This window comes from Triturus cristatus, chromosome 7 (genome assembly GCF_964204655.1).
Source record: "Triturus cristatus chromosome 7, aTriCri1.1, whole genome shotgun sequence".
Classification (NCBI taxonomy): domain Eukaryota; kingdom Metazoa; phylum Chordata; class Amphibia; order Caudata; family Salamandridae; genus Triturus; species Triturus cristatus.
Window position 1 is genome coordinate 1138257804 of NC_140590.1, and position 26333 is coordinate 1138284136.

Genomic DNA, 26333 nt, shown 5'->3' on the forward strand with positions numbered 1-26333 from the left:
ACAGCAGAATACGGAAAGCAGGAGCCCTACCCCTGAAACAAGGCCCACCCACTACCTAAGTCAGTGCACTGCACCCTTATCAGACACGTAATAGGCCTACATTTCTCCAACCACAGTGGAGACAGCACATCTCCCAGGGCCTGCACTCAGAGTCAGATAGTTACAAACGCCCGCACCAACTGTGGAGGATTCACACCTAGGGGCAGATTTATGAGCCCCTTGCGCCACTTTTGCGTCACTTTTAACATGGGAAAAGTGACGCAAAAGTGTCGCAAGGGGCTCATAAATCTGCCCCAGGATGTGTAAAATGGCGGAGGCTAGAGGCATAAGGTGGAATTAAGACTGAAGGGTTTTTATGTTTGTTTTTTTGTACAAATTAATCCATGTTCATACCGACAGACACTGTCACAGTCGCCTGGTCAGTTTCCCTAGAGACCGTGACGCGTTCTTAAACTGAGAGCCCGAGACCTGGTACCTGCATAGACGGCTGCTGCACGAGCGTCTGGTGCAGAATGCGCAATGGCGTGAAACGGTGTGATTAGCAGAGATGAAGTGCACTGGCGAGACACATCTGTGGCAGTAATTGAAAGACAATTCTCACTCCCATCTGAGCATTAGCACCCAAGCATTATCTCTTTCAAATGCTCAGCACATTACGTTTACTCAGTGAAAACAGCACTCTTTCAAAGTATCAACAAAGCAGCCAAGGTTTAGATCCTGTTTATTTTAAAATGCTGTCACTTTGTGTCATTTCTGTGCTTAATTGTTCCTTTGAATTTGGAAAAGCTACATGTGATTCTGAGATAAGTAAAAATGACTTCTAAATGTTCTTCTCACATTTCCATGTGTGGTGATGTTCGTTTTATGTGCTGTTATTTGAGGTCACACAGTGAGGGGGGCACTTCGAGGGCGCTAAATAAAAAAAATAAAAACATGATCACAAAACCAAAATGACAAACTGCAGTGGTATCCAGAGGCTGAAAGCCTCAAAGAAAATGCACGCTTTGTGTCTAAAAGTAATTGGCATGCATTGCCGCAAACATTGCCTGATTTACAGGGACAAACATGTAGATATATATGTGTGGCTTATATAAAGAAAGTTCAAATTGTGTACATACGCTTACATTCATTCATAATTCACATATTAATAATTGTACCTCAGATCTGATTATAAAATAGATCAGTTACCATTATAATCTGAGGAAAGATAGGGCTGTGAATCCACATCCGGTGATGTCACTTCCGGTGACGTCACCGTGCATTGTCTATGTTAGCTTTGCGTGTATTTTTTCTAGCGAAGGCGAAGAGGTTTATATAGTGGGTAAGAAGGAGAGTGTGGGTATGGAGAAGTAAGAAAGTAAAGAGGCAAAGAAGGGTAACGTGTAAACAAAGGCATTGAATAGGGGGAGCAGAGAGTAAAAGTGGAAGAGAAAAGACATCAAAACAGTGAAAAAGAGTTACTTTCCCTTTCGACTAAATTCGGAGACCTTGAAGTAAAGTAATACTGCATTAGGTCCTCCATAAAACTGCCAGTGAAACCTTTAGACAAGTTGGTGCCATTATGTTCACACTTTTCACTAACTGCAGTGCTCGGTACAATGAGCTGCTGGCATTACATTTTGGGAAGGAGGTGGGTTCAGTTCCCATTCTGACCTTGGATATTGACACCCACTGACACTTCCTCGCACACATGAGGACATAAACTAACACAGAAGGACTCACATGCAACACTCCTCCATGCACTGAGAGGGATAGGTACCAAAACCAAGCATCCATAATGTGATCAGATGCCACAAACATCACTACATACACCGGGGACAGGGTATCCCCATGACATACAGGGTAGAGTGAGAGAGAGAGTGTCACAATGGGGAAGCTTGCAGTATGCAATCAGTGATGTTCCTGTTCTGTTCTGTAAAGAAGCTTGCATCATTGCTGTCCATCCAGCCATTTACAGGGCACCCTAATCTATGCAGTGTTTACTTCAGCTTCTCGTGAGCCTTGGGGCCACTCCAAAGCGATCCACAACGTCTCATATGCTTCATGCCCACTTGACCAAATGTATGGATGCTGCCTCAAAGCCTCCTGCTCTTTGACCCGTCCCCTATGCCCACCTCTCCCTTCATGCTTTGTAAGACAATAGTGCTCCATTACCTGTGTCCCATTGCCAACCATGATCTCCTGCGGGATTGCATAGATCTCGCTCTCAATCTCCACACCGTGCTCCCCATCTTCGGCCACTTTCACCTGCAGGACCCTGAAGTTAGTGCCGCCAAGGTCCAGTGCCAGGAAGTGCCCTCGCTCTGTGGGTAAAAGAAAGGGGGCATTAGTTTTACTTGCAGGATGTGGGTCTAGAGTTGTATTGGGCGTGGCATGCTGCACTTAGGGGATCAGTGGATAGAAAAGGAGAGCTCTGCACATTGGGAAGACTTGTACTTAGTCATGGGGAGCTGAGCCCCATGTTGGGGAAATATTTATGGCCAGACCTAACAACTATTACACCTTACATGTGACACTAACATATTTTAGACTTTTGAAGCAGTGTAATTTTTATCCCATTCTGAGATAGTGTAGAAGTGCATCATAATCATGCATAGTCAGCACTCAAAAATATTCTGTATTATTAATGTTACTAAGGAAAATGGAGTATTGCATATTTAAAGTACTCCACATGAAGACTGATGAGACTTATAATTATGTGCATAGAACGTGATTAATAAAGGTCTATGAAATATTTACATATTAATGTGGCAGGAGAAGTGAACGTTTAAAATGTGTTCCTTTGTGAGGTTAATAAAATAGAATGTGTATGTGCAGACTAATGTTTAAACATTTATAAATGTAACAAGAATTATTTCCATGCAGGTGCATTTGGAATGATATCTTCATAATTGTTTACAATGTATTCATGAATTAAGAAGCTGCATTTATTATGTGTGTCGAAATGTGCACGTATTCTGCAGCCGTGTGCACTGCTAAGTTGACATAAGAGTGGGCCGAGAGAAACCATTCAGTTCAAGCTCACGTTTAAAGTCTAACATATAATTCCTATTTTCAACGTAGAATGCATTTGCTTGTATTTTTGTTTTCACTGCAGGTGTGGAGAAAGCCTAATTAGTTAGCATGGAACAGTTTTATTTTGATTAGATAGCAAGGTATGAGAAGACGAAGTTTGGCAAGGAGAAACGCGATAACAAACAAGGAGGCGAGTTTTAATGTAGGACAAAAAGAACGACCAAGGACGAATGAAGTTGCAACTTATCGATGTGTGAAAGGTGGGTCAAATATCCAGTTGTGCCGGAATCATGAAAAAGTACTAGCGAAAGTCACCTGGGATTGTCTACCTTGAATGCAATTGATATTTTATGATGTAACTTGGGAGGGATGGAGAGACATCTTAGGATTTCAGGGGAAACAGATCTATGCGGCTGCTTGTGGAGCTTTACGCTACGTGACCCGTGGTTGGAGTACCTTCTACTGAAGACTCAGACAGTTACCACCTTTCTAATTTCACCTTTACTAAATGCTTCTTAGTTTTGGGTTGGCCCTAAGGCAGTGTAGGGAGAGATAGCTTTCTTGTGCTTACCTTGGAGAATCATTTGATGCAGGTTAACACTCAACTCTTTTTCCTGATTATTTGCATTGCCATCTTAGAGTTAGTTGTCTGCTTTGTATTATATAGGGTGTATCTCTTTACGAGATTCGGACTCATTTTGTTCGTGCTGTATCTCTGTATTATAATGCTGAGACTGGTCTATATCGATTTGTTTCTAAATTTATAATTAAATCTTACTAATCTCAGATTTAGTTGTCCAGTGGATTATTGCATGGTCAAATTGGATACACTGTATTAATATTCAAATGTGATTGTTTTCTCCCTCGTACCTCTCAAGCTGCTAACAAGACCATCGGATTGGAGATAAATGTTTAAGTGGCCCAAGCTCTCGCACTTTCATACCACATCTCACAGATCAATAAGTTAGTCAATCACAGTTTTTAATTTTTATAACTGACTCAGTCTTGACGGGCTTTTGTCAGCTTTGAAGCCGGACACAGTTTGCTTCTGCACATGAGAAATGCTCTTTGGCTGTCTTTTTGTGTTCTCAAAGTTTCAGTATTTTACAGGCCAACTGCTATTTAAGTTGTGGAACGGGCTCAAAGCAACATAGAAAAGTAATTAAAACACTCGCCATGCACAGGAGTTGTAAATAAAATAAAACTATTTACTATTTGTAAACATTATTTAAAGTTGTCAACTGTGATATGTGAGACTGCTATAAACGTTGCTTGAGAAGTAAGGGCTAAAACATAAAAATCAAGCCTGGGTGTTGAACTCCGCTCCGTTTGTGCAGTTTGAGGAGTTTTTTACAATCTGCGCAGCTCCTGGAGTTCCAAAAAACTCTGCACCCCATAGCGGAGTGAAGTTCTTTCCTTGCTCGCTCTTGCCAACAGGAAATTTCCAAGTGTGAGCAAGGAAAATCCAATGTTAGACCACTTTCCAGCATGATTTCTCAACGCAAGGGGACGTGGATGGTCGCTACTGCTTGCGTGGAGAAACCTTCCATTCGCGTTCGCAATGAGAAAGCTGCCGCTCAAGTAGAACTTCTACTGGAGCTGCAGAAAGAAACAGCACCCTCTATCACGGTGTGAGGTGCCGTTTGCAATGATTTTACAGTGCGGGACAATCACCTGGCACTAAAAATCAGTGTGAACTGTGCGAGATAACCAACTCAGCCGCTCGCGGAACTCCGCGGAACTTGGCTGAGTTTTTTTGTCACTTTGCGGCGTTCCGCACAGCGGAACTCCTGAACTCCGCCCAGGCTTAATAAAAGTACAACATATTATAATGTAAAGGACCAACGTTTTAACTAGAACATTATTGGATCAGTGGAGATTACCGAGTCCAGGTTATCTTTGAAAGTGCTACTACAGCACAATAAACAGTGGTATACAAACCTATGCATAAGCCGGCCAATGTGTAAAGGAGAAATAGTCATCCATTGTCTGGGATCAGACATCAGACAAGGCTTTTAGCCAGACCTCTTCTGAAGCATGCAAACGTCACCAATAGGTATACTGCAACCATCCAAATGTCACCCATACATACACGGCAACCTTCCTTATGTCACTCATATGCACAGAGAAAACTTAGCAGCAGTAATGCTGTGAAGGGGCTGTACACAGAGAAAGTCAGTTTACTTGCCTGCACAAAGATTGGCATCCAAGGACCCGCTCTTTGCTGGATCTGCTCCTTCTTAACAGATTGAACACAAGCTATCAGCCTGGCACCTTACTCCTCGGAAACCTGCAAATTCATCTGCGGAGTCCCTCAAAGGTTCAGCACTCAGCCCCATCCTCTACAGTGCATACATGATCCCTCTGGCAAATGTCATCTGCAAACATAAGATCAACAACCTCTCCTACACAGATGACACATAACTCAAACTCTCCCTCTCGGACTAGAGCCCAGCACTAATGGCAGCTGCCAAATGCTGGCACTGTTTGTATAATTTAGAGATAAGCAGAACAGTTGTTTATTAATTCAATATACATTAAAAACAACTAATACATGCTGCCCAATCCAATCTTTTAGCTTTGGGGGACTCAAACAGTCTGAATTGTGAAACTTGTGGCAGTGTGATGGTTAGTAGTTGGGTAGGGACTGTCATTAGCCCTGCTGGCAGTGGCAATGAGTGGTGCAAAGGGCTGTGGCCTCCTGGCAGGGGCCCTAGCACCTAATCTTTTTATAGCACTGTGAGACCCCCAACACAAGAAACAAGTTCACTGCCTGCATGACCGAAGTCACAAACTAGATGAAAGCCAACTGTCTCAAAGACAACACAGACAAGACAGAAGTAGAGATCTTCGGCAAGAACACCTCACTATGGGACACCAACTGGTGGCCGACCAAACTCAGACCCACACCCAGAACCCACGCCAGGTACTTCGGAATAATCATCAACAGGAAAAGGGACATGACTGCACAAGTCAACGCATTACTGCATTCTTTTCTTCACACACAGAAGATGCTGAGGAAAATCTTCAAATGGCTCCAAAGCAACACAAGACAAAGTGTCACTCACCCCCTAGTCTCCAGCAAATTGGACAATGGGAACACCTTCTACACCGAGATCACCAATCAAATCATTAGAACACCACAGACCATCCAAAACTCAGCAGCCACACTCATCCTCAACCTCCCACACAGAACTCATGTTACACCCCACCTCAGGGAACTACACTGGCTTCCAATACACAAACGTGCTCAATTCAAACTCCTCACTCACACATCCGAAGGCACTACACAACTCAGGCCCTACCTCATTGAAAAGTCGCATCTCCTTCCGACAACCATCCAGACACCTCCACTCTGCAGGACTCCCACTCGCCAATATCCCACACATGCACAGAACCAGATCAGGAGGACAAGCGTTCTCTTACATTGCTCCTATAGCGTGGAACAATCTCCTTCTCCACATCAAAGCCTCCTCCTCTCTTCTTGAATTCCACAAGAAGCTGAAGACCTGGCTTTTCAATTAGCCAACCTAGCATAGGTAGGGCTAGACACATACACCTACTCAGCGCCAGAATACCCTCGCAGGAGATAGTGCGCTTTACAAATACACATAACATAACAACTTAGTAATGGGAAACCTGTGCATCGGGTCATGGAGCTGTGTGTAGTGTGAATATTTTTGCAGGGTGTGTGGGAGATGTACACATGTGCAGGGGTTGGAACAATACAAGCAAAATGTGCATAATATGAAAGATGTGTGCACAGTTTGGATATTTGCACATAGTGTGGGAATTCTGTGCATTTTGTGGGTGCTGTCGAGATTGAGGGAACCCTGCGTAGTGTGTGGGGTTTAGCTGGTGTGGGGATGTGTAAAATGCAGTTTTGGGGCAGAAGTGATGCATATTTTGTAGAGCTGCAGCTAGTGTAGGACAGTCACACACAATGTGAGGGATTCAAATAATTTGTGATTCTGAATAGTGGTGCGGGGCTGCATAATGTGGGGGTGATATGCAAAGTGCGAGAGTGTGCTGTTGATAGTGTAAAAGCTGTGCCAAGTAGTTAAGGTTGTTGTTGAATGCCCTGAGTCGAAACCTAAGGTTCAAACCTAATTTATGTAATTCTGAAAATAATTTTAAAAAATAGGTTTCCAGATCGGCTACAACTTAGCATACATTTCTGGGGGGTTGCAATAAAGAATATGAGGCTGGACCGCCCCTTTACTGAATTAATTCTAACTCCCACCTGCTACATGTCTAATTCTCTACTACTACATATGTACTTTTTCTGATCCAACCACAGTGCTCTGAAGTCACCACACGGCTAGAAGCAGGACTTCACAATACTCCCAAATAAATAAACAAGCAGTATGGCGATCCTTAACAGTAGTGAAGGTGCTATGCTGGGGTGGAGTGAGCACAGACTGGGAAGCCATCTACAGTGGGGTGGAGGGAGGAGTACAATAGGAAGAGATGTAGGCAGTAGCTTTCCACTGAGTAGGGAGCTGTGTAAAACATGAGAGGTGCTTATAGTGTTGGGACCTGTCCAGAGCCAGGAGCTTAGTGTGAGAACTTGAGCTCCCAACACTGTGGGCTCCTTATTGTGGTGATATGCGGTTAGTGGTGGTGTGGGTAGCGCTGGTTGCGGGGGTGCCGCGAGCTGTGCCAACGTTTTGTGCAAATAGACAAAGCGAGCTGCATCAATAAAATGCACCAAGTCCCACGCTTCTTCCTTTCCCAGCTCATACGTGCCTCTCACTTCCTCATTCTCCCTTGCGCGTGTTGCTTTACTGGCAGTATATAGAATTTCCAAAGTTCTGACATAGCTTTACGTGGTAATTTATTACTAGCCTAAATGTAGAGCAAATAAAGTGCACAAATGTGTGGGCGGTGCTTCCTTGTCTGTGGGTGTCTCCATCTCTCTTTGACCCCACAGGCAACTGTGGGATTCCTGTTTGACAATCCGGTGAACACCAGCAAACATCTAGAGCCTGGAACCTATAAAAACCTGCAAAGGAAACCCAGGGTGCTTTGGTGTTGCCATCTGGCGGGGACCGGAACTGGCAGTTTGAGCTCGGCTGTTCCTACTGAAGCAGTGCCAAGACCAATTTGTATATGGCCAATTCCTGTCTGAAGGGCATGGTAGGCAAAAAAATGATGGACGGCGGTAGAGCCCTGAAGGGCAAGGGGACGCGCCCAGTGTGCAAGTTACACCTCCCTGAGGAAGCCTGAGTAGGCCGAAACCAGTGCGGCATAGGTTATTTTCCCATCTGGAAGGAACCTGGCCTGGCATTTTGGGGTGGATTGTTTCGGCCAAGACTGATTTGCATATAGCTGATCTCTATGTAGAGTGGCCTAGTTGGCAAAAAATGATGGACTGGAATAATCATCAATGGATGAGATTAATGCAAGTATTACCCTTTTTCCCTCGGGCCAATATTTGCAATTTGGGTGGACTGTGGAGGCAGGATGCACAGAAGGAGGAATAGCAGTTTAGTCTACTGTATAAATTCATACTGAATAATAGTAATTCTAATTCCTTTTAAATTCGATTTTATGCTTTGTTGTACATTGTTTTATAATACTTGTGATATTTGCTATAAAGAGTTATTGCCTTCATACCACATTAAAGATTTTGAACTTGAACTACAAAGAAGAAAAAGCATCCCCCCACCTGCCCAAAGTAGGTCCCTGCACATCTGGGGTTCATGGTATAGAAACCTTTACTGTAAGTTCAGTTAGAAACTAACCTCTCTGCAGCTACACACCCCTATGGTCTATGTCCACAGAAAGAGCGTCTGAATCTGGCGCAAATACAAGAATTTCCTACTGGATGGAGTAGTGAGTAGATGCTGAGGCAGTAGCGCAGAGAGGAGGATCATAGAGGGGAAAGCATGTGTAACTTCAGTTACGCAGTCCGGCGTGCCATCTCACTGTCACACGCACCCAGCCATGGCGACTTGACTGGTTTCAAGGACAAAAGAGTGCCAACCCTATCCAAAGGTGCATTTTTTCAAATTTAAAATGGATGTACACGGTGGTACACCTTGGCACCATGAGGACTTAATGCATGGCAGGGTGGCAGTCAAGTGCACTACACCTAGAAGACTCTAGCATGAACCCAAGAAGGTCACTGGGAGATTTCAAGGGGGTTTTCCTGCTCAGAAATCCATCTAGACTCAAAAACCGACAGACAACACAGTCTAACCAGCGGGATAACTCAGCGAGTCAAACGTTCACCACTGATTAAGAGGTGCTCTTCAGGTCATGAGTTTGAATACCGGTAAAGGCCAACTCTTCTCTGCAAAGAGCGAAAGTATCAGAAAGCCCACCCACACAGGGATAGGAAGAGAGCCGGACTGGCCTCTTAGTCCATCGGGCATATCCCCGGGGGACAGGACCCTTTGGAGGCCGGTATTGAAAGCCTGGGGGAGGACTAGATAGGCAGAGAGAGGGCGAAGGAGGGATGGAGTGATCGAGAGAGAAAAGAGAGGCGAGAAAGAGAGAGGGAACCATTGAAAGAAAGCAAGAGGGTGATGAGGGGAATAGAGAGAATTTTTGCCAGGTCTGTTTGTTGGTTTCCCAGTCCAGCCCTGGGTAGGAAATCCCGCTCCTCACCTGTAACAATGCCCCAGATGCAGGTATACAGAAAATATGCCCTGGAGGGAGCAAGGATGGGAGAAATATTGCAGGACCCGCATCAACAAACTCATGCAGAACCCAAATAGGACAACCCGTTTCAAAGTTCTGAAAAAATGTCCTGCAGCCAAAGCAAACATTCGGCAGCTCCAGCACATGGCATTGTCCAGCCGTATTAGGTGTGTTTGCCGCCTCGACATTAATAAGCAGGCCAGGTTTGCTCTGCAAATAAATCCTGCTGCAGGAGCGTGGGGCCTTGGGAAAAACAGGAGACCTGGGGAATAATGACCCCTCTGCACCTCCTCCTGACCGGCATGGGAGAGAGGGAATACATGTGTGGGAACCATGAGGGAGGCCATAGCTTGTGTGCCCCAGTTACCAGGCTTCTCTTTGTGGGGGATGCCAGGAACCAGCCATTGGAGGGCCTGGGAAGGAGCGGTGCAGTCATAGACTGCAACACCCCCCCCCCCCCCCCCAGTATTCCATGCTCTATTTCCAATGGGGGTCCTGGGAACCGACATTGTGACTGGGGTCGAGGTGTGAGAATATGTGCCAGGGCCTGTGTGACCCCTGCCCCGGGGAAGCAGCCTAAAAGCGAGTGTGTGCCCTTAGAGACCAGAAAGCCTCCTAAAACGAAAGCAGAAATGACAGGGGACTCGCCAGGTTAGTGTACACAATGGGCACAGCACTATCTTTATGATGGGTCTTATGGCGCCGGTGGGTGGCAGACACATCTGGTGTGCACGTGCACTTGTGCCAGCTGGTGTCCTGAATGCTTACCGTAAGCCAGTGCCTGGACTATAAATGTGTCATTCGTGAGAGATAGGAAAGTCCGCCATGACGTATTGGAATGCAGCCAGGCATTAGAAGAGAAAGAAGGCGGTAGGAGAGTAAATCCAACACTGCCCCTCTAGGGACGGTTCGCTTTCGGAAGGCTCTTGGGCTGCTGGACCGCACACTCAGCACTTCCTGATCTGTATGAACCCAGACATTAACATCCGGGTCATGAAAATATGGTGGAGAGGAATATGGGTCCTGGTTGATATTTTTTGCTCTAGGCTACTTATACCCTTTGAGGGCAGTAATTAATTTGTGCGGATGTTTGCCAGTGGTGAGTACCAACACAAGTGAGCCAACGCAGAGGGTGCCTCCCCTACTGCCAGAGTGGCCCTAGGGTATGCCCTGAGGGACGAAGCTCACGAAAGGCGGGTGGCCTGATGAGGGCCCGAGCGGAGCTGCTGCCTGAACAGAGAAGAACCCTTAGGTGAGGTCCCCCTACCTCGGAGGTCAGTCCCCCCCATGAGACATCTCCCGAGGTTGCAGAGGCTTCCTTGCGGCTGTAGGGCAGGAACTCTTCCCCACTGTGGGTGCAGTGTGGAAGGGCGATCACCCTTCCTACTTCCTGTAGGAAGCAGCGCTTACCTGAGGGGGTGAAATGGATCCTCCACCTGTCATGAAGAGTGGTGGATGTGCTAGCACCAAAGTTGTGCAGGGCCCGTGTCCGGCCTGCTAGTACCTGAGCCCTTGCACCACTGATATTTCTTGACCTCAGCCAACAGCCTGCCAAGACATGCCGGTGTGTGCAGTGGCACCATGGAAGTGCCTAGAGTGAGCCCAGACCACCAATTGTGAGCCGGGTAGCACAAGGACACCACGGGTGTCCTGTAGACCCCGGCTGCCAGCCTGCCACGACAAGCCAGTATGTATGCTGGTTCTCATGTAGAGCCTTAGGGCTCTGGGCCCTTTCCCACTGTACTGCAGTGTGAAAGTGCACACACCCTTCCAACACATGTTAGGAAGAGATGCAGACGTGATGTTTGTAAGTGTAGGTCAGGCATGCCATTGCGGCCTGGGTGCGCACTTACACCTCGGGTGTGGTGAACCTATGCTTTCAACCTTCTCTGGTAGGCCAGTTTGCGCACTCGCATGGACTGCGTGTTTCAAACATGTGTCTGACCTGCCACAGCAGGTCTGTGAGAGTGCCCTTGAGCGAGTACTCCAGCTGGCCTGTAGCAAACACGGTCCATCCTGAGGAGGTCTTTTGCCTCCACTAGGATGGAAGGTGAAGGGCTGGACAGGCACCTACGGGTGTTCGCTGCCCAGGTAGGTAGGAAGACACATGAGGGTTCCCCTACCAAGAAGACTAGCTCTTACCTTAAGCTGGAATAGGAAAGCGGTCGCCGGCATCTCAAGCAACAATAAGGGATTGCAGTGGTGCAGCCTCATGATGTTTCCTATCAATGGCTTCCCTATTAAATTCTTTGCATGCCATGTTATTTGGTGCTCGTCAACACAGGAGGCGGGGGGAGCACATCTGGGCATTCCCCAGCGACAGCCATATACAATTTGGCACGCAACTGAAATAGACAATCTCTGCCATTTGTGGGCCTGGCGGAATATTTGGGGGGCAGATATTGAGATACCTAGCCTCTGGGGCAAGATCACAGCCCCCATAAACACAGAGATCTGCATCCTGCGGCCTCATGGCAGACAGGACAGAAATGTAGGTGACACATCTGTGGTTCAAAGGAATACTGTTAGAAATGGGGGTCTCTAGTTGGCAATGGTTTGCACCATTGTCCAAGTAGGGACCCTTTCTTCTAGTCAGGGTAAGCGAGTTACGCCCTTAGTCAACCCCTCCTCACCTCCTTGGTAGCTTGGCACGAGCAGACAGGCTTATCTCAGAGGCAGTGTGTAAAGCATTTGTGCACACATACAGTAATACAGTGAAAACACTCCAAATGGACACCACACCAGTTTAGAAAAATAGGAAATCTTTTTCTAAACAAAACAAGACCACAAAGGCAAAACTCCACCATACATATATCAAGATATCATCAAAAATAGGTTATTCACAAAAATAAAGCTTGTAGCAACAAATAGCTCCACCGGAGGCTATCATGACGTTGTGGTCACTGCAAATCCCAAAGTAGGGCACCGACCGCGAGTCAGGGACCCACAGAACATTACCTTGATAAAACATTGAAATCAAAGATGATACACAGCGTTGGGGAGGTGATACTCCGTTGGTGCCGGGCAGCATCGGTTCCTTACGACCACAGGGAAGGCGAGGCGTCGGTTCCTTACTGCGATGCAGGAGAGGTGAGGCCTCGGTTCCTTACTGTTGCCGGGGAGGTGAGGCATTGGTTCCTTACGACGAATACGGGGACCTCAGTATGCATAAGTGTCTTGTGGATTCACCGGTTGCGGGATTGAACATGGCCTGCTTCGTCGACTGTGCCGCATTTCTCTCATGTGCCACTCCGACTGAATACTCATTGCATGCAGTGTCTGATTCACAGGTTGCGACTCTTGAAGGTAGGGGACACAACCATTGCAGAGTCTCATTCTACCTCGTGAGGCATTGCTGAACTTGTGCCTGTGTGTGTGACCGTAAACGTCTGGTGCAACCGACATTAAAGTGAGTCGGACCTAGTGCCTCATGTCTAGGGAGGTGTGGAATTGCAACTCTACTTCGTGTAACCTGAGGTATCTGGTGCAACTCATCTCGTTGAGTGTCAGACCATGTGTCCAGATTGTTGGGGCACAACCCAGATCAATGTGTAACCGACGGGTTGCCACCTCAAGCCGAGAGGCTCCCCTGAGTATTGTTTCCCATTCACTACTTGTTCCCTCACTGGCCCCTTCACGGTGGACCAACTGCCCTCTCCCCATATGGCCCTTCCGAAGACTTTGCGGTGCCAGGTAGGCATGAGAGGAATTGACTAGGTCAGAGGGACCCTCCTGAGAAGGTGCAGGAGCGGGCCAAGAGACTCTGTGACCACGCCCCTGTGCTTTGAAGAACTGGACTAGTGCCAGAAGGCCCTGATGGACCCCTGCTTGTAACGAATGGTTGCTTGTAGCCCGTTTCTGCTTCACTACTTGTTGGTGAACTTCCTGAGTGGTGCCATGACCCCTTTGTTTACGTCTAGCTCTGGTTTATGCTTACTGTCTATCCCGCCTGCTTTCCAGGGACCCAGACGAGGCATGACCTCAGGCATGAGATGTCTTGTGTCAAGGGATAGGGGCGGTGAATTTCCATCTGGGGTGTCTGGGACAGTGAGGGTGAAATGGAGGGTGGCAGTAGGTGTGGAATCACGGGATCTGCAGAGTGTTACGATTGATCTGCTTGGTATCAGTGGTGCTGCATTAGTGTGGCGGGTACGTATGTGAGTGAAAGTGCTCATATGGACCGGGCTGGTACCAGTCGCATTGCACAGTGGTGCAAAGTGAGTGTGCATGTGACTGTCTGTGAACCGCCTGTGCTTCATGACACTGTTCGACAGAGTTGGTTTATTCGTGGTTCTGGTGCGAAAAACACTTTGCCTCTCAACATTGGGTTTACCCGTATGGCCTCATCCCGCTGTGCTTCTAAAAGTGCTATAATTCTGTGTATGCATATATTACAGATATTGTCGTAGCCCAGGGTGCATCCTATCGCCATGTGACATAGCATTATTAGAATTGTGAGGGTGTTCTGGGGCTGACAACGTGTCACACAACATAAGGGTGTTGTGGGGGGATTAGAATCATACTTTTCTCATATGTGCATATTATCGAGATCTGATCAACACGAACTGGGCCTAGCACTTCTAGTAATATTGCCAAGTGTGATTCATGCCCAAGATTCCATGATATTCATGTTGCATTGTTTAATGTGTGTTTGAAATAAATTATATTTCTCAACATCAAGGGCCTTATGTAGGTAGCCTAACATTTACCACTTCATAAATACCGAATTTTACCGATTCGGTATTTATGAAGTGGTAAATGCTATGTAGGTAATCAGTCGGTAAAAATTACCGATTCGGAATTGGTCGATAATTAAGAATCGGTATTTACCGATTCGGTAATGGTAACTGGCTTCCCATTGATTCCTATGAATCAATGGGAAGCCAGTTACCATTACCGAATCGGTAAATACCGATTCGGTAATGGGGGGAGCACAATCAAGGGTGGCAGGGTGTCACAGTGACACCCTGTTGCACCCCTGATTCCTGCATGTGTGCACATGTGGCACACATACATGCCCTAAGGGCATGTATGTCTGCCACATTGCACACTTCTAAGGGCCAAAAAATGCTTTTTCTAAGACATTCGTCATTTAACACCAACTTTTAGTTGGTGGTAAATAACGAATCCACACAACACCCACACACTCCCCCTACATCTCATTTCAGGATTCGGTATTTACCGAATCGGTAAAATTACCGATTCGGTAATTTTACCGATTCGGTAAATTACCGAATCCTGAAATGTCCCCCCTACATACCAAAAGCCTGAATACCGGTCGGTAACGGGATTTTTACCGAAAATCGCCCGTTACCGACCGGTATTAGGCTACCTACATATGGCCCCAAGTGCCATGAGGAACATATATTGTGTTTGCGTACTGTGCTCTTGTTTTACACATTGCTTTTGAGAGACGATTAACTGTTCAGTGCCAAGCTACCCAAGGGTGAGCACGGGTTGTACAGTGTGTATAATCACCTGCCCCTGATGGGAGCGGTGCCGTCTGCCTGGCTGGGGCATCCCTTTCGCCAACCAGACAGGGCCGGTTCCAACAGGCTCCCAAACCTTATACTCAGAACTTCATGATCTATATGAGCCTAGAGATTGAGATCCAGATCAAGACATATTGTGGAGAGGAATAAGGCTCCTGGCTGATCTTTAGGACTCTAGGATACTTCAACTCTTAGAGGGTCTCTGGAAGAAATTCACTTTGCTTCAGAGCAATTTGGGGCAGGTTCTTTAGCCCAGACACTATATAAGTAAAGTTAAACTTCTGACACAGGTATGCACAGGACCTGCCTTCATAAATGTCCACCTTCTCTCTGCCTAAACTCCAAAGTTCTGTGGGCTTGGCATATGCTTCCCTAGCTAGAACCTGCACTTAGTCAACCTCAGCCCTCATTATCAAGGTATCTATGTACATGTGCATAGAGCAAGTTATGTTTAACTTTACAAAACTGTAGCAGGTGCCACCATCGCCCACACCATGTCATTCACCAAATCCGTAAGTGGGAAAAAGATCCCCTGTAGAATTTATTTATTTATTTTAATTTAAAAGTTTTATATAGCGCTAGCTTGACCCGTGGGTATCAGAGCGCTTTACATACATACTGTAAAGAAAAACAGACGGAAATTGCATTACATAGTAGGCAGGCAGTAAGGAAGCAAAACCAGGGATAAATAAAATACAGCATGGAAGATAAGGTGGTTAACACAGTCCGGTCACCAACTATCCTTGAATGTCAAGAGAGAGGAGTAAACTTGGATATTGAAGTCTAGGTTAGTTGACGTTGGTCAGGAAAGTATTTGTTAAGGAGATGGATTTTCAGGTCTCTTTTGAAACAGGAGAAGGAGGGGTTGCATCTGAGGAATCTAGGGAGATCATTCCACATCCTGGGAGCGTTGCCAGAGAACGATCGGTATTGTGTGGTTTTCTTTTTCAGTTTTGGAGGAATAAGAAGAAGTGAGTTGGAGCTTCTCAGCGTTCTGGATTGACCTGCTCTTACCAGTTTGTTGTTCAGGTAGTTGGGGGCCGGAGAGTGAAGGGTTTTGTGTGTGATGCAGGCCAGTTTGTAAATACACCTCCCTTCCATGGGAAGCCAGTTGAGGAAGTTGAGAACTGGAGTGATGTGATCAAATCTTTTTACTCCAGATACGAGCCGAGCGGCCATGTTCAACACTGCCCTTAGAGGGGCTTGGTGAGCTTTTGGAGTCCCTGTTAGGATGGCGTTCCCGTAGTCGATTTTAGAGAGAACTAGGGATTGGACTACTGTCTTGAGGTCATCATGGAGAAGAAAATGGTTTCAATTTCTTGAGGTGTTTTAGAGAAAAAAGAGCACTTTTTGCAGGGTTTTTGATGTGGGCCTCCAAAGATAAGTTCTTGTCAAGGGTGATGCCTAAAGACTTAACTGAGTCGGATAGGACGATGGGGCAGTTTAGGGCGACTAGATTCTTGAGCCACTCTTGGATTGGACGATGGTTGCTTTTTGGAGAGAATAGGATTAGTTCTGTTTTATCTGGGTTGAGCTTTAAGTGGTTAGCTTTGAACCAAGTTTGGATCTAGGTTAGAGTGGCATTGAGGTGTTGGATGTCGCTGGGAGACTTGATTTTGAAACAGATTTGGGTGTCATCAGCGTAAAGGTGGTAATTCACTCCATCTTTTTTCAAGATGATTGTGAGGGGCTTTATGAAAAGATTGAAGCGGGCTGGGGAGAGGATCGAGCCTTGCGGGACCCCAAGTGTGACTTTTGTTGGCTTCGAGAGACAGGAGTTGATTTTAATTTGTTGCGAGTGGTGTTGATGGAAGGAGAAAATTGAAGAATTGGATTTGATGAATGTACCACACAACTGTAGAGGAGTGGGAATGGGGGACCACAAGGTTAGAGCATAATTTTTCTTAAATAACTTCCTGAGTCAACACTTAGTGAAATGGATTAACTTTAAAAAATGAAAGCAGATCTGATGGGGAACAGGATAATTCATCCGTGGTGTATGGCAACTTCTTAAAGGAAATAGCGATACCAAATCAGATCAGTGACTTGGCGGATGAAGTTCTCCCACTGAAACCCTAGAATAGAAACCAGGCACATGGCCACATGGTTAATGGATACACTTAGGACTTTGGGAAGCGGTGGGTGTTTGTGGGAGCCAGGGGAATGAAGGTCACACCAGGGCTCTCAAAAATGATGAGGGTTACATTTAGTGTTCATTAAGATGGTAATACAAATAGGATCAGATCCAGGAAATCCCTGAGAATGTAAACTCTTGGAATACTGGATGTGTATTCTGCCCCTCTGGTCCAGGAACCCTGAGACCTCATAGACTAATGCCTCACACTTGCAGCTCCAGCACAATTCTAAGACATGATGCACTCCTTGCCAGAGTAATGGATTTTAAACCAATAGTGGTCTAATACATCTGCATGCAACTCTATGGAGGAAGAGGAGGGTAGAGGAAGTAGGTGGTGACCCTTGAGTCATCTTCTGAAGGTCTCAGTACCTATTGCATGTAACCATAAATCTGCCGTGGCGAAGTGATGGGATGTGAATAAACTACAGGTTATGATGAATTCCAATAAAAACGTTAATGAAAGTATAAAATTATTATTTTCGGAGCTGAGTCTCTGTTTCTGAGAAGATACATTCCCGAGAAAATACATTAACTTTTCACTATGATCACAGTATACATTGACAGGCCTCTTTGAATAAAAATAGATAGTGCATTTACTGTCAGCAGCATCTTTCTGCCAAACACTCTCAGGCGGTTTCTTTCATATCTCTGTTGCCTTTTTCCTTCCCTTATGTGGAGTGAACACCTAGCAGAGTCAAAGGGGAAAGAGCATCTCAACCCCAGTGGGCCACGATTCTTACATGCGAGTAACACAAGCCCTTGCTGCCCCTGTGGTGCAGCCCCCCCTCCCCCAACTCTTCAGGGGGTTCCATTTAGGCCAAAGGCAATGAATATCTGTGAGATATGGGGGACTCAGGAGTGGGGCATCATTTTGTGTTACGTCACTGGATTCTCCATATTAAGGGCCTGGTTTACAAAACGGGTAGAAATCTATACATTACACAACTCTGATTACAAATTACATAGACTTCTTCCTTTATCAAGATTCTCAAAGCCCCAAAGAGTACTTCTTGAAAATCTTCACGTTTTGCTGTGTTCCATACCTACTTCCCTACACTTACTCCCGTAGATTGTCCACATTGCGGTTTTAGGCAGGAGAGAGCTAAAAACCGAGTCTTTCTGTCTTATAAATAGGGGGTGTAGGTAAGGATAGATCTTCGAGTGCAAATCTGCTACATTCACCCCCACAGTATAGCTTCTTAAATTGCAAGCTATAATTTACTCTACAACCTTCCACACACGATTCCCATCCATCACAACCTCTATGCAGCCAGCATTCCATCAATAATGTTCTTGTCTGGTAGGAACAACTGGTCCCCAGCCTTTTATCCTAGTAAAACGTTGTGTGCCGGTGATTCATAAAAGCTGCTCTTGTCCACCCAACTACCCACCCCCTTCATGCCAGGAAGCCTTGGTTTATCGCTTCCGCTACTAAAATGTCAAATAGCACAGACGGTGTCCACAGACCCCAACTATAGCGCACAGGCACAAGAGCTTCCCTATCTTATAATCACAAAACTCAATTTTCAAATATGCAGAAAAAAGGCTGAAGACTACTACTAAAACCTTGGGCCCTGAAACTCTCATTGCTCTCGTCCACATAAGCCTTACGGCTAAAACCATCAAGGCGTACTTCCTATTTTCATATTCCTGTCTAAGCTCTCCTCAAATAAGCTTTCAGACATTCAAGGGCGCCACAAACTGGATGCCACCATCTTGCGCGGCTGACTAAAAAAACGTACTATTAACACCTATAACAATGAAAGTATCATGCTCCAAGACAATGACAGGAACTTGCAGGCCTTCAACGAGAGCTTCAAAAGCCTCAAAAAGATAACAAAAATACAAAACTGAGCACTGCTGAATCCACTCCCAACACAGTGCTACCTACCATCACATCACATTTGCTATCCACCAACACCCGGCCCCTCACCACCAATCTTAGCCATTACCATACGCTGCCATGTTATCTCTAAGCCCCATAATGCCCTCAGCCATCCCTCCAAACTCCAGAGTCCCACTAGTGCACGGCACCATCCTAGGTGGTTCTCCAATCGACAAATTTGCAACTCCACTAACTGGCAACAGACTCCAAGTTACATAGCGGCCACCGCACAAGTTCTGTCTCGGCCTAGCATCAGTGCTACTATTTGTAGCAAAGGGCCACAAGCTCTGACCCTAGCTTCAGTTCTAATTTTGACCACGACCCATCACAAACTCTGAGCTGCTATCTGCCACTTGGCCTCACTACCCCTCAGCAGTCTTCAGGTGTTCCCAGAAGATCCATCCCACAAGATCCATGACTCCCTGATTGAATCCTACTATCACTTGATTAGACTCCAGAAGACACGGTTCTGATACAACCTGGAAAATCTACTCAACAAACACATCTACGAGGCACCCAACCAAGGGAGTAGCCAGAGAAATAAAATACCCCACCGCTGTGTGTGCGAATATTGCTATTCCCAAACCCTTCAAGGAAGTCTGCAGGAATTGTTCCTGTTCCACAAGAAATGTTTTATTCCTCCCTTCGTCTCTCTCATTTCTTCTTTCTATTTTTTTTCCTTCTTACCATTTTTTGTGTCCTCTCCAGCCTCTTTTGTCTCCTGCTTTCCCTTCCAACTTTCTTTATTTCCTTGCATTCTTTGCTCCCTTCTTTTGTGCTCACACTCAATTTCCTGTTCTCCTACATTTGTTCTCGCTGTAACCATGTTTAGTTTCTGTACCACCCCAGCTCCCAACAGACAACCTATCGTTCTTGTAGTGCGCTTTATTAGCTTCTTCTTCTGACTTGCAACTTGGGAGTCACAGTCCAAAGTAAAGAAGAGCCATAAGGAACAACACCACCGCTCAAGCTGATCGAGTGGGTGCTTTACAACCCCCTTGCACCCAACCAAACCAAAAAACTCTTTAACATCTGCTTAGAAATGACCAACCACAATTTCTTAAAAAGCCATCTATGCACATTTCGACAGCACTGTGAAGACCTCATGATTTTCTTCAAATCATATTTGTCCGCGGATGTGCAGGAGTTTCTTAAGCATTGTGCAAACACCGGTCAGTTACAAAAATCGCCCACACCAGACCGATCTCCTGATTGCCTGGCTCTGGCGCCAATTGGTCCACAAATCAGAATAGTAAGGAATGTTTTTTAATGACACTTAAAACTGGCCTCCATGAGAATATTACCCTGATGTCCTGGAATGTTCAAGGGCTCAATGACACACTAAAAATGTAAGCAGGTGCTCCATTATTTGCAGCGTCATCAGGCAGATATAGTATTCCTTCAGGAGACGCATTTACCCCGCACACATCCCCTGATTTTGCCACCAGCTAGGAGCCCCAACCGACATTTTACGGGTTATAGTACCTATGCGGGAGGGGTTTCAATACTTATACACAAGCGACTGCCATTTAAGATGGTTGCAGTGCATTCGGATCTGGCAGGCAGGTACTTATTGGTGAAGGGCTGGCTCCTTGGTCACACGATTCTACTGGTCAACGTCTATGTGCCCAATACAGACAACCCAGATTTCTTTGTGGTGCTTCACTTTCGCATAGACGACATAGGGGTGGACCACATCTGTATGGGGGCGAATTCAACATTCTACTAAACCCTAGGTTACAGTACCGCCACTACACCTGACACAAAACCCAGGGACAGGAGAACACTAACCACACTGATAAAAACTTTTCAACTAACCGATGCGTGGCACCATGCAAATCTAAATAAACCCACCTACACACATTTCTCGGCCCGCATAGCACATGGACACGCCTGGATTACTGGTTTCTCACCCCTAACGTTAAAGCTTGGTTGAGCTCAATCCCCCACCTTCCGCATACTCTCTCCGATCATGCCCCAGTGGTGCTCGGACTACGGGTCCCTGGGCCAGGGACAGGGCGGGACAGCGGAGGTTCCCGGAGATGGCCACCCTAATCTACTGTGCACCACTCTACTCTGCCAGTACACTCTACCCACTCTACTATGCATTCTGCACCACTGTACTCTCTGCCACTGCTTTCAACTCTACGCCACTCTACACCAATCTACTCTGTGCCACTCCACTCTATGCCACTCTAATCTATTCTGCATCACTGCACACCACCCCACTGCACTCTACACCAATCTACACCTCTGCACTCTGCCCTGCACCTCTCCTCTTTACCCTGCACCACTTCTCTCTACACTGTACCACTCCACTTTATGCCACTTCACATTATTCTGAAACAATCTACTCTATGCCACTGCACTCTACAACACTCTACTCGTCTCGACTCTGCACCACTCCACTCTATGCACTCTACACCACTGCAATCTACTCTGAGCCACTCTACATCACGACACCATACGCCAGTAGACTTTGCACTACTTTACTCGAAGCCAATGCACTCTTCGCCATTCGACGCTGCAACGCTGTATTTTTCACCTCTTCATTCTAGTCCACTCTATGACACTCCACTCGAAAACACCACACTCCACGATACTCCACTCTATGACACTCTACTCCATTAAACTCTATACCACTCCTTCACACTACAACACTCAACGTAAATCCCTCTATGCTACTTCATGCCACTATACTCCACTCTAGTCTATAGCACCCTACTCCACTCCACTCTTATGCCACTCCACTCTACTCTACTCTTTTATTCCACTCTTCGACAGTACTCCACTCTACCCCACTCCACTCTACATCAATCTGCTGTGTGCTGCTTCGTTCTACAACACTCTACTCCACTCCACTCTATTCCACTTTACACAACACACTTTGCACCATTCTACTCTGCTCTACAGCACTCCACGACACTCTATGCCACTCAAAAATACTCTACACCCTTCCACTCTAACACTCTAGTCCCTCCACAACACTCCACAACACTCTACACCTCTCCACCCTATGCCATTCCATAACACTCCACTTTTGTACAATCAACTCTGCACCACTCCACGATACTCCAACACACTCTAAGCCACTCTACGCCACTCCAGAACACTCTACTCCACTTTACAACACTCCAATCTCCTTTACCCCACTAACGTTCAGCCATACTGAACAGCAGTCACCTTGGTGTACAACATTGCTAAAACATATTGGCAAAACCAATAGCTCTTTCATATGTGCATGATTTTGACTTTATAGTCATGTTATAATGTAATGTATTAAAAGATAGTCTCTTTTTAAGTAAAGATAAAACTGCTTTTGGATTGAAGAGTAAAAAAATCCCTAACGCCTAATGCATACACAGGGCAACATAAAGCACGAGTTAGTAGCATGACCTTTTCATCAAAGTGAAAGAAAAAGTTTGAAGTTATCTTAGGATGGCAACCAATTCTTTACAAAACACCTAAATAAATAATAAAGTACCTCTGTGGATTAGTATCACACGTGCGCTGTTTGCGACATGGTTGTAGTCGAATCACTGTTAATAAAATTCTGCTGCTGACGATTAGTGCACTTTATAACTGTTTCACACTTAACTCCTGGGCATTATTGAACGCTGTGTTCATTTTTAACCATGTGCAGTGCCACTGGAACTATGCGACTCTGCAGCTTTTACAACATAGTTCGTGATTCACTGCACTTGTCTCATTATCCAACATCTGCTGCGTAATTTGTACATTTCAACAAAACACTATGGGCCTCATTTATGAGGGTTCGCCGCATGGAAGCGCCACAGGCCTTCCTGCTGTGCTGCCCTACGGCAAAAGAAAAGGGCAGGAATGCGCCATATCTATCAGATATGGCGCATTCCTGTCCTTTTCCCCTGCTGTGCACCAACACAGGCACCTTTGCGCCATGGTGCAAGGGTGCCTGCGTTGCGGGGTTGAATATTTTGTGCAGGAAGATAAACCTTCCTGCACAAAAACAATCACAAGAGGCTTTTTCCTCTTTCTATGTGTGCTGCAGAATGCAACACACATAGAAAAAGGAAAAAAGAGGAGAACTAAAGATATTTCTCCTTGTTGTGCCTATCTTACGCCTCCACTGGGAAGGCGTAAGTTTTAGGCGCCGCCTCAGACTTAACATTTCTCGTAAATCTGGAGCAGTGTCAAAAAGCCAAGGATGTTCCTAGAAACGTCCCCCAGCAACACCCATTGCACGCCCCCTTAACCCAGAAAACTGTGTAAAAGGGAACTATATTTACGAGGCAGCATTAAGCCAAAAAAAGGGGCATAGCGCTGCCTCGGAAATTTGGAGCAGGCTCCTGCGCCACGGAATGTCACAAAAAATGACGCACCGGCCCTATGTGTATATAGCAAACTGATCAAAAGTTACTAAATAAAAACAAAAAACACACACACATGGCCAGTGCAGTGGCTGACCACCTTGTAGTTGCTGATTGTTGTAGTCATGTGTTAAACTGGTACTACTGAGGTGAATTAAACGTTTCCCCATATACTACTGAAGTGGATTACAATGAAAAAATTGTGAAATAATACTGTCTCAGAATGTGTAGCATAACGCTGCGCAATGTGCTTTATCATTCTGCATGCTCTGGTCAACCCTGCCATATCATTTCAGTAGACCCAACTATATGAACTCAGACACAATTCTTGGTGTTGAGCAAGGGAGAAGCAAAAGGTATCTGTAATATTGTAAGATTTTAATTTCAATAGTTTTGTTATGTTTCATTTGTTTTAATATGTTTTAAGTGATTTTATTTCATGATACTATGGACACATACTTGCAGTGTTGATAAACTTTTATAAACTGAGGAAATTGTATGGAAGTAAATAACTCTGGCTGGATATTCACATTTGCTTACTTGGTAACATCTGAGTTATAATTTATCTAGTTTCAACAAACTAATTGTGTTTAATCCTTGATTTCTCTATCCTGCTAATCTAGGTGAGCCATGAAATCTAAGGGGTCTTTGTCTAATCCACCATTTCCCAAACTGGGGGCCGCAACCAGCGCATAATTCGAGTCTGTGGTTTCCAGTGCTCAGCACCGGCACTTAATTGGTTTTTGGTGCTCAGCACCAGCACTTCATTGTTAACACCACACTTATGACAGTCTGCCACATGGTGGCACTGCTCATCTAATTTAGAGAGGAGCAGAACAACAATTGTTTATGAATACAATATACATAAAACATTACTAATATCTGCCTCCCCAGACATTGCTTTAGCTTTGGGGACCTGGAATAATCTGAACTGTAGCACTTGCAGGTGAGAGAAATGGTTAGTAGTTGTTTTGGTACCGCCGTTGGCAGCAATGTCAGGGCAACGGGTGGTGCAAGTTGCAGTGAACTCCTAGTCGGAGCCCCGGCACTTATTATTTTACAAATTGAGCACTTGTCGCAACACTTTCACAAATATTGGGCTATATATTTCAAAATGGACCTCTGGGCCTTGTTTTAACACACAAATTGGTGTGAAGCCTTACCCCAAACTCTGCTGCAGATGGGGGTTTTCAAATTTGCTTTTATCACTTGTATCAAAACCAAGATTTTTCAGAAGCCTTGTGATTTTAGTGAAGAGGTGCCAAAGGCTAGCACCCCACTCTGAAAAGAGTTCCAACTCCAGTGCAGTTCACCACCTGCCACGTTTATGGGCAAATCAATATATCTTGACCACTATCCAATAAAGACATATCGATGGGCGTGGTCAAGGTGGTGACATTTACAAACAATCGCTGTTAGAGAGGAAAGCAAAAATAGTAATTTCACAGCATTTTGAAAGCATGTCTACTATTACATTAAAAGATTGTCCAGCCTTATGTCTTTTAAAGCTAAGTTGGTCGCGAAAAGTTGCCGTTCTAAAAATTGGGTCATGGTTCTGAAACGTTTGGGAGGCAATGCCTAATATATACATTGAGAGTATCAGTCAGGTCAGTATGGTACTATTATCACCACCGCAGACAGGGACCTTTGGTGATGCCATAAATGTTCAACTAAGGGTGCGAGGTTGCAACATATGGCTTGTTATTAGAGGAAGGGAGCACCATAAATGAAAAATATCATCTTGCTTACCGCTTTAAACCCTTGCACCAGAGCAGTACCCACGCCAGAAGGGAAATCACACAGATCTGCTTGGTTATGCTTACTCGCTACCAGGATTGGGGTAAATACCCTTTTACGTGGAGCGCTCTAGTATATAGTGCTAGTATGGTTCACTCTATAGGAAAAACTACAAATAAATAATTTGAATTCTAAAGATCCTAGGAGGGCTGCACACTCACTTGGAGGTTCAGTATAAAGCGCTATTATGACTCCGAAGGCACAGGATGAATTAAGGCGGTTGGCACAACATCCATAGGATGTCAAGATGTGCATTACCCTGCCCACCAGCCCCCCCCCCCCCAAAAAAAAAATAATTACACCAAACACGATGCAGAAAACTATTAGCAAACGGGGAAGATTTTAGTAACAAATTTCGCCTGGCTGTACACTGGGAAATCTGGCGTCTGTTATTTTACGTAAGGACTTGAGCCTGTGTTTTTTTAACAAAAGTATGTAACTCCATGTTGCCTGTATGGGTATCCTGTCTCTATTGCTTAGAAGAAGCTGCAAGGAGGTAATAATGCACTAATTAAATACATGACACTGATGCGAGGCGGCACTCTTGTTCTGGAGATGTGACATTCACTAGTGGAGACAATGCCCTTAGTTTGACCTTCAGAACTAGACACAATTCTACAGCGAGGTGCTGTATACTGAACACAGTACTCTGTATATGGCCACTAATGTTGCACCCAATCGGCAAGATAAGGGCTCTGTAACTGTGCACAACACTCAGGGCGTTACAGCCAGAAATAGACACAAAGATCTCGAAGAGAACTTGAACTGGGCACTGTTGCCCAGATGTAGGCTAAGGCAGGGCACAAGTCCTATAAAAAGAAGTGGGAGGACTGACAATATGCAAATGACCTCATGACGTCACGTGCTGAACGTGTCCCGGTGTCTGAAAATCACACCGGGACACGTTCAGCATATTACTGTGGGGCCCAGCTTCTCGGCAGGGGGGACGGCGTCCACCCTGTGAAAAGAGTGCGGGGACGCCGTGTACCTGCGTGTACCCCCGACTCGAGCCC

General features: G+C 45.6%; 1 protein-coding gene across 3 annotated transcripts in view; it reads right to left on the minus strand.

Annotated features, from left to right (window-relative positions):
- The window catches only part of HK3 (hexokinase 3), a 302793-nt gene that overhangs the window by 139845 nt on the left and 136615 nt on the right, over window positions 1-26333 (minus strand). For all 3 annotated transcript variants that reach the window (XM_085618301.1, XM_085618303.1, XM_085618302.1), the window contains exon 4: window positions 2155-2303. In XM_085618301.1, the coding sequence (XP_085474427.1) occupies window positions 2155-2303 (149 nt within the window). The remainder of the gene's footprint in view (window positions 1-2154; window positions 2304-26333) is intronic.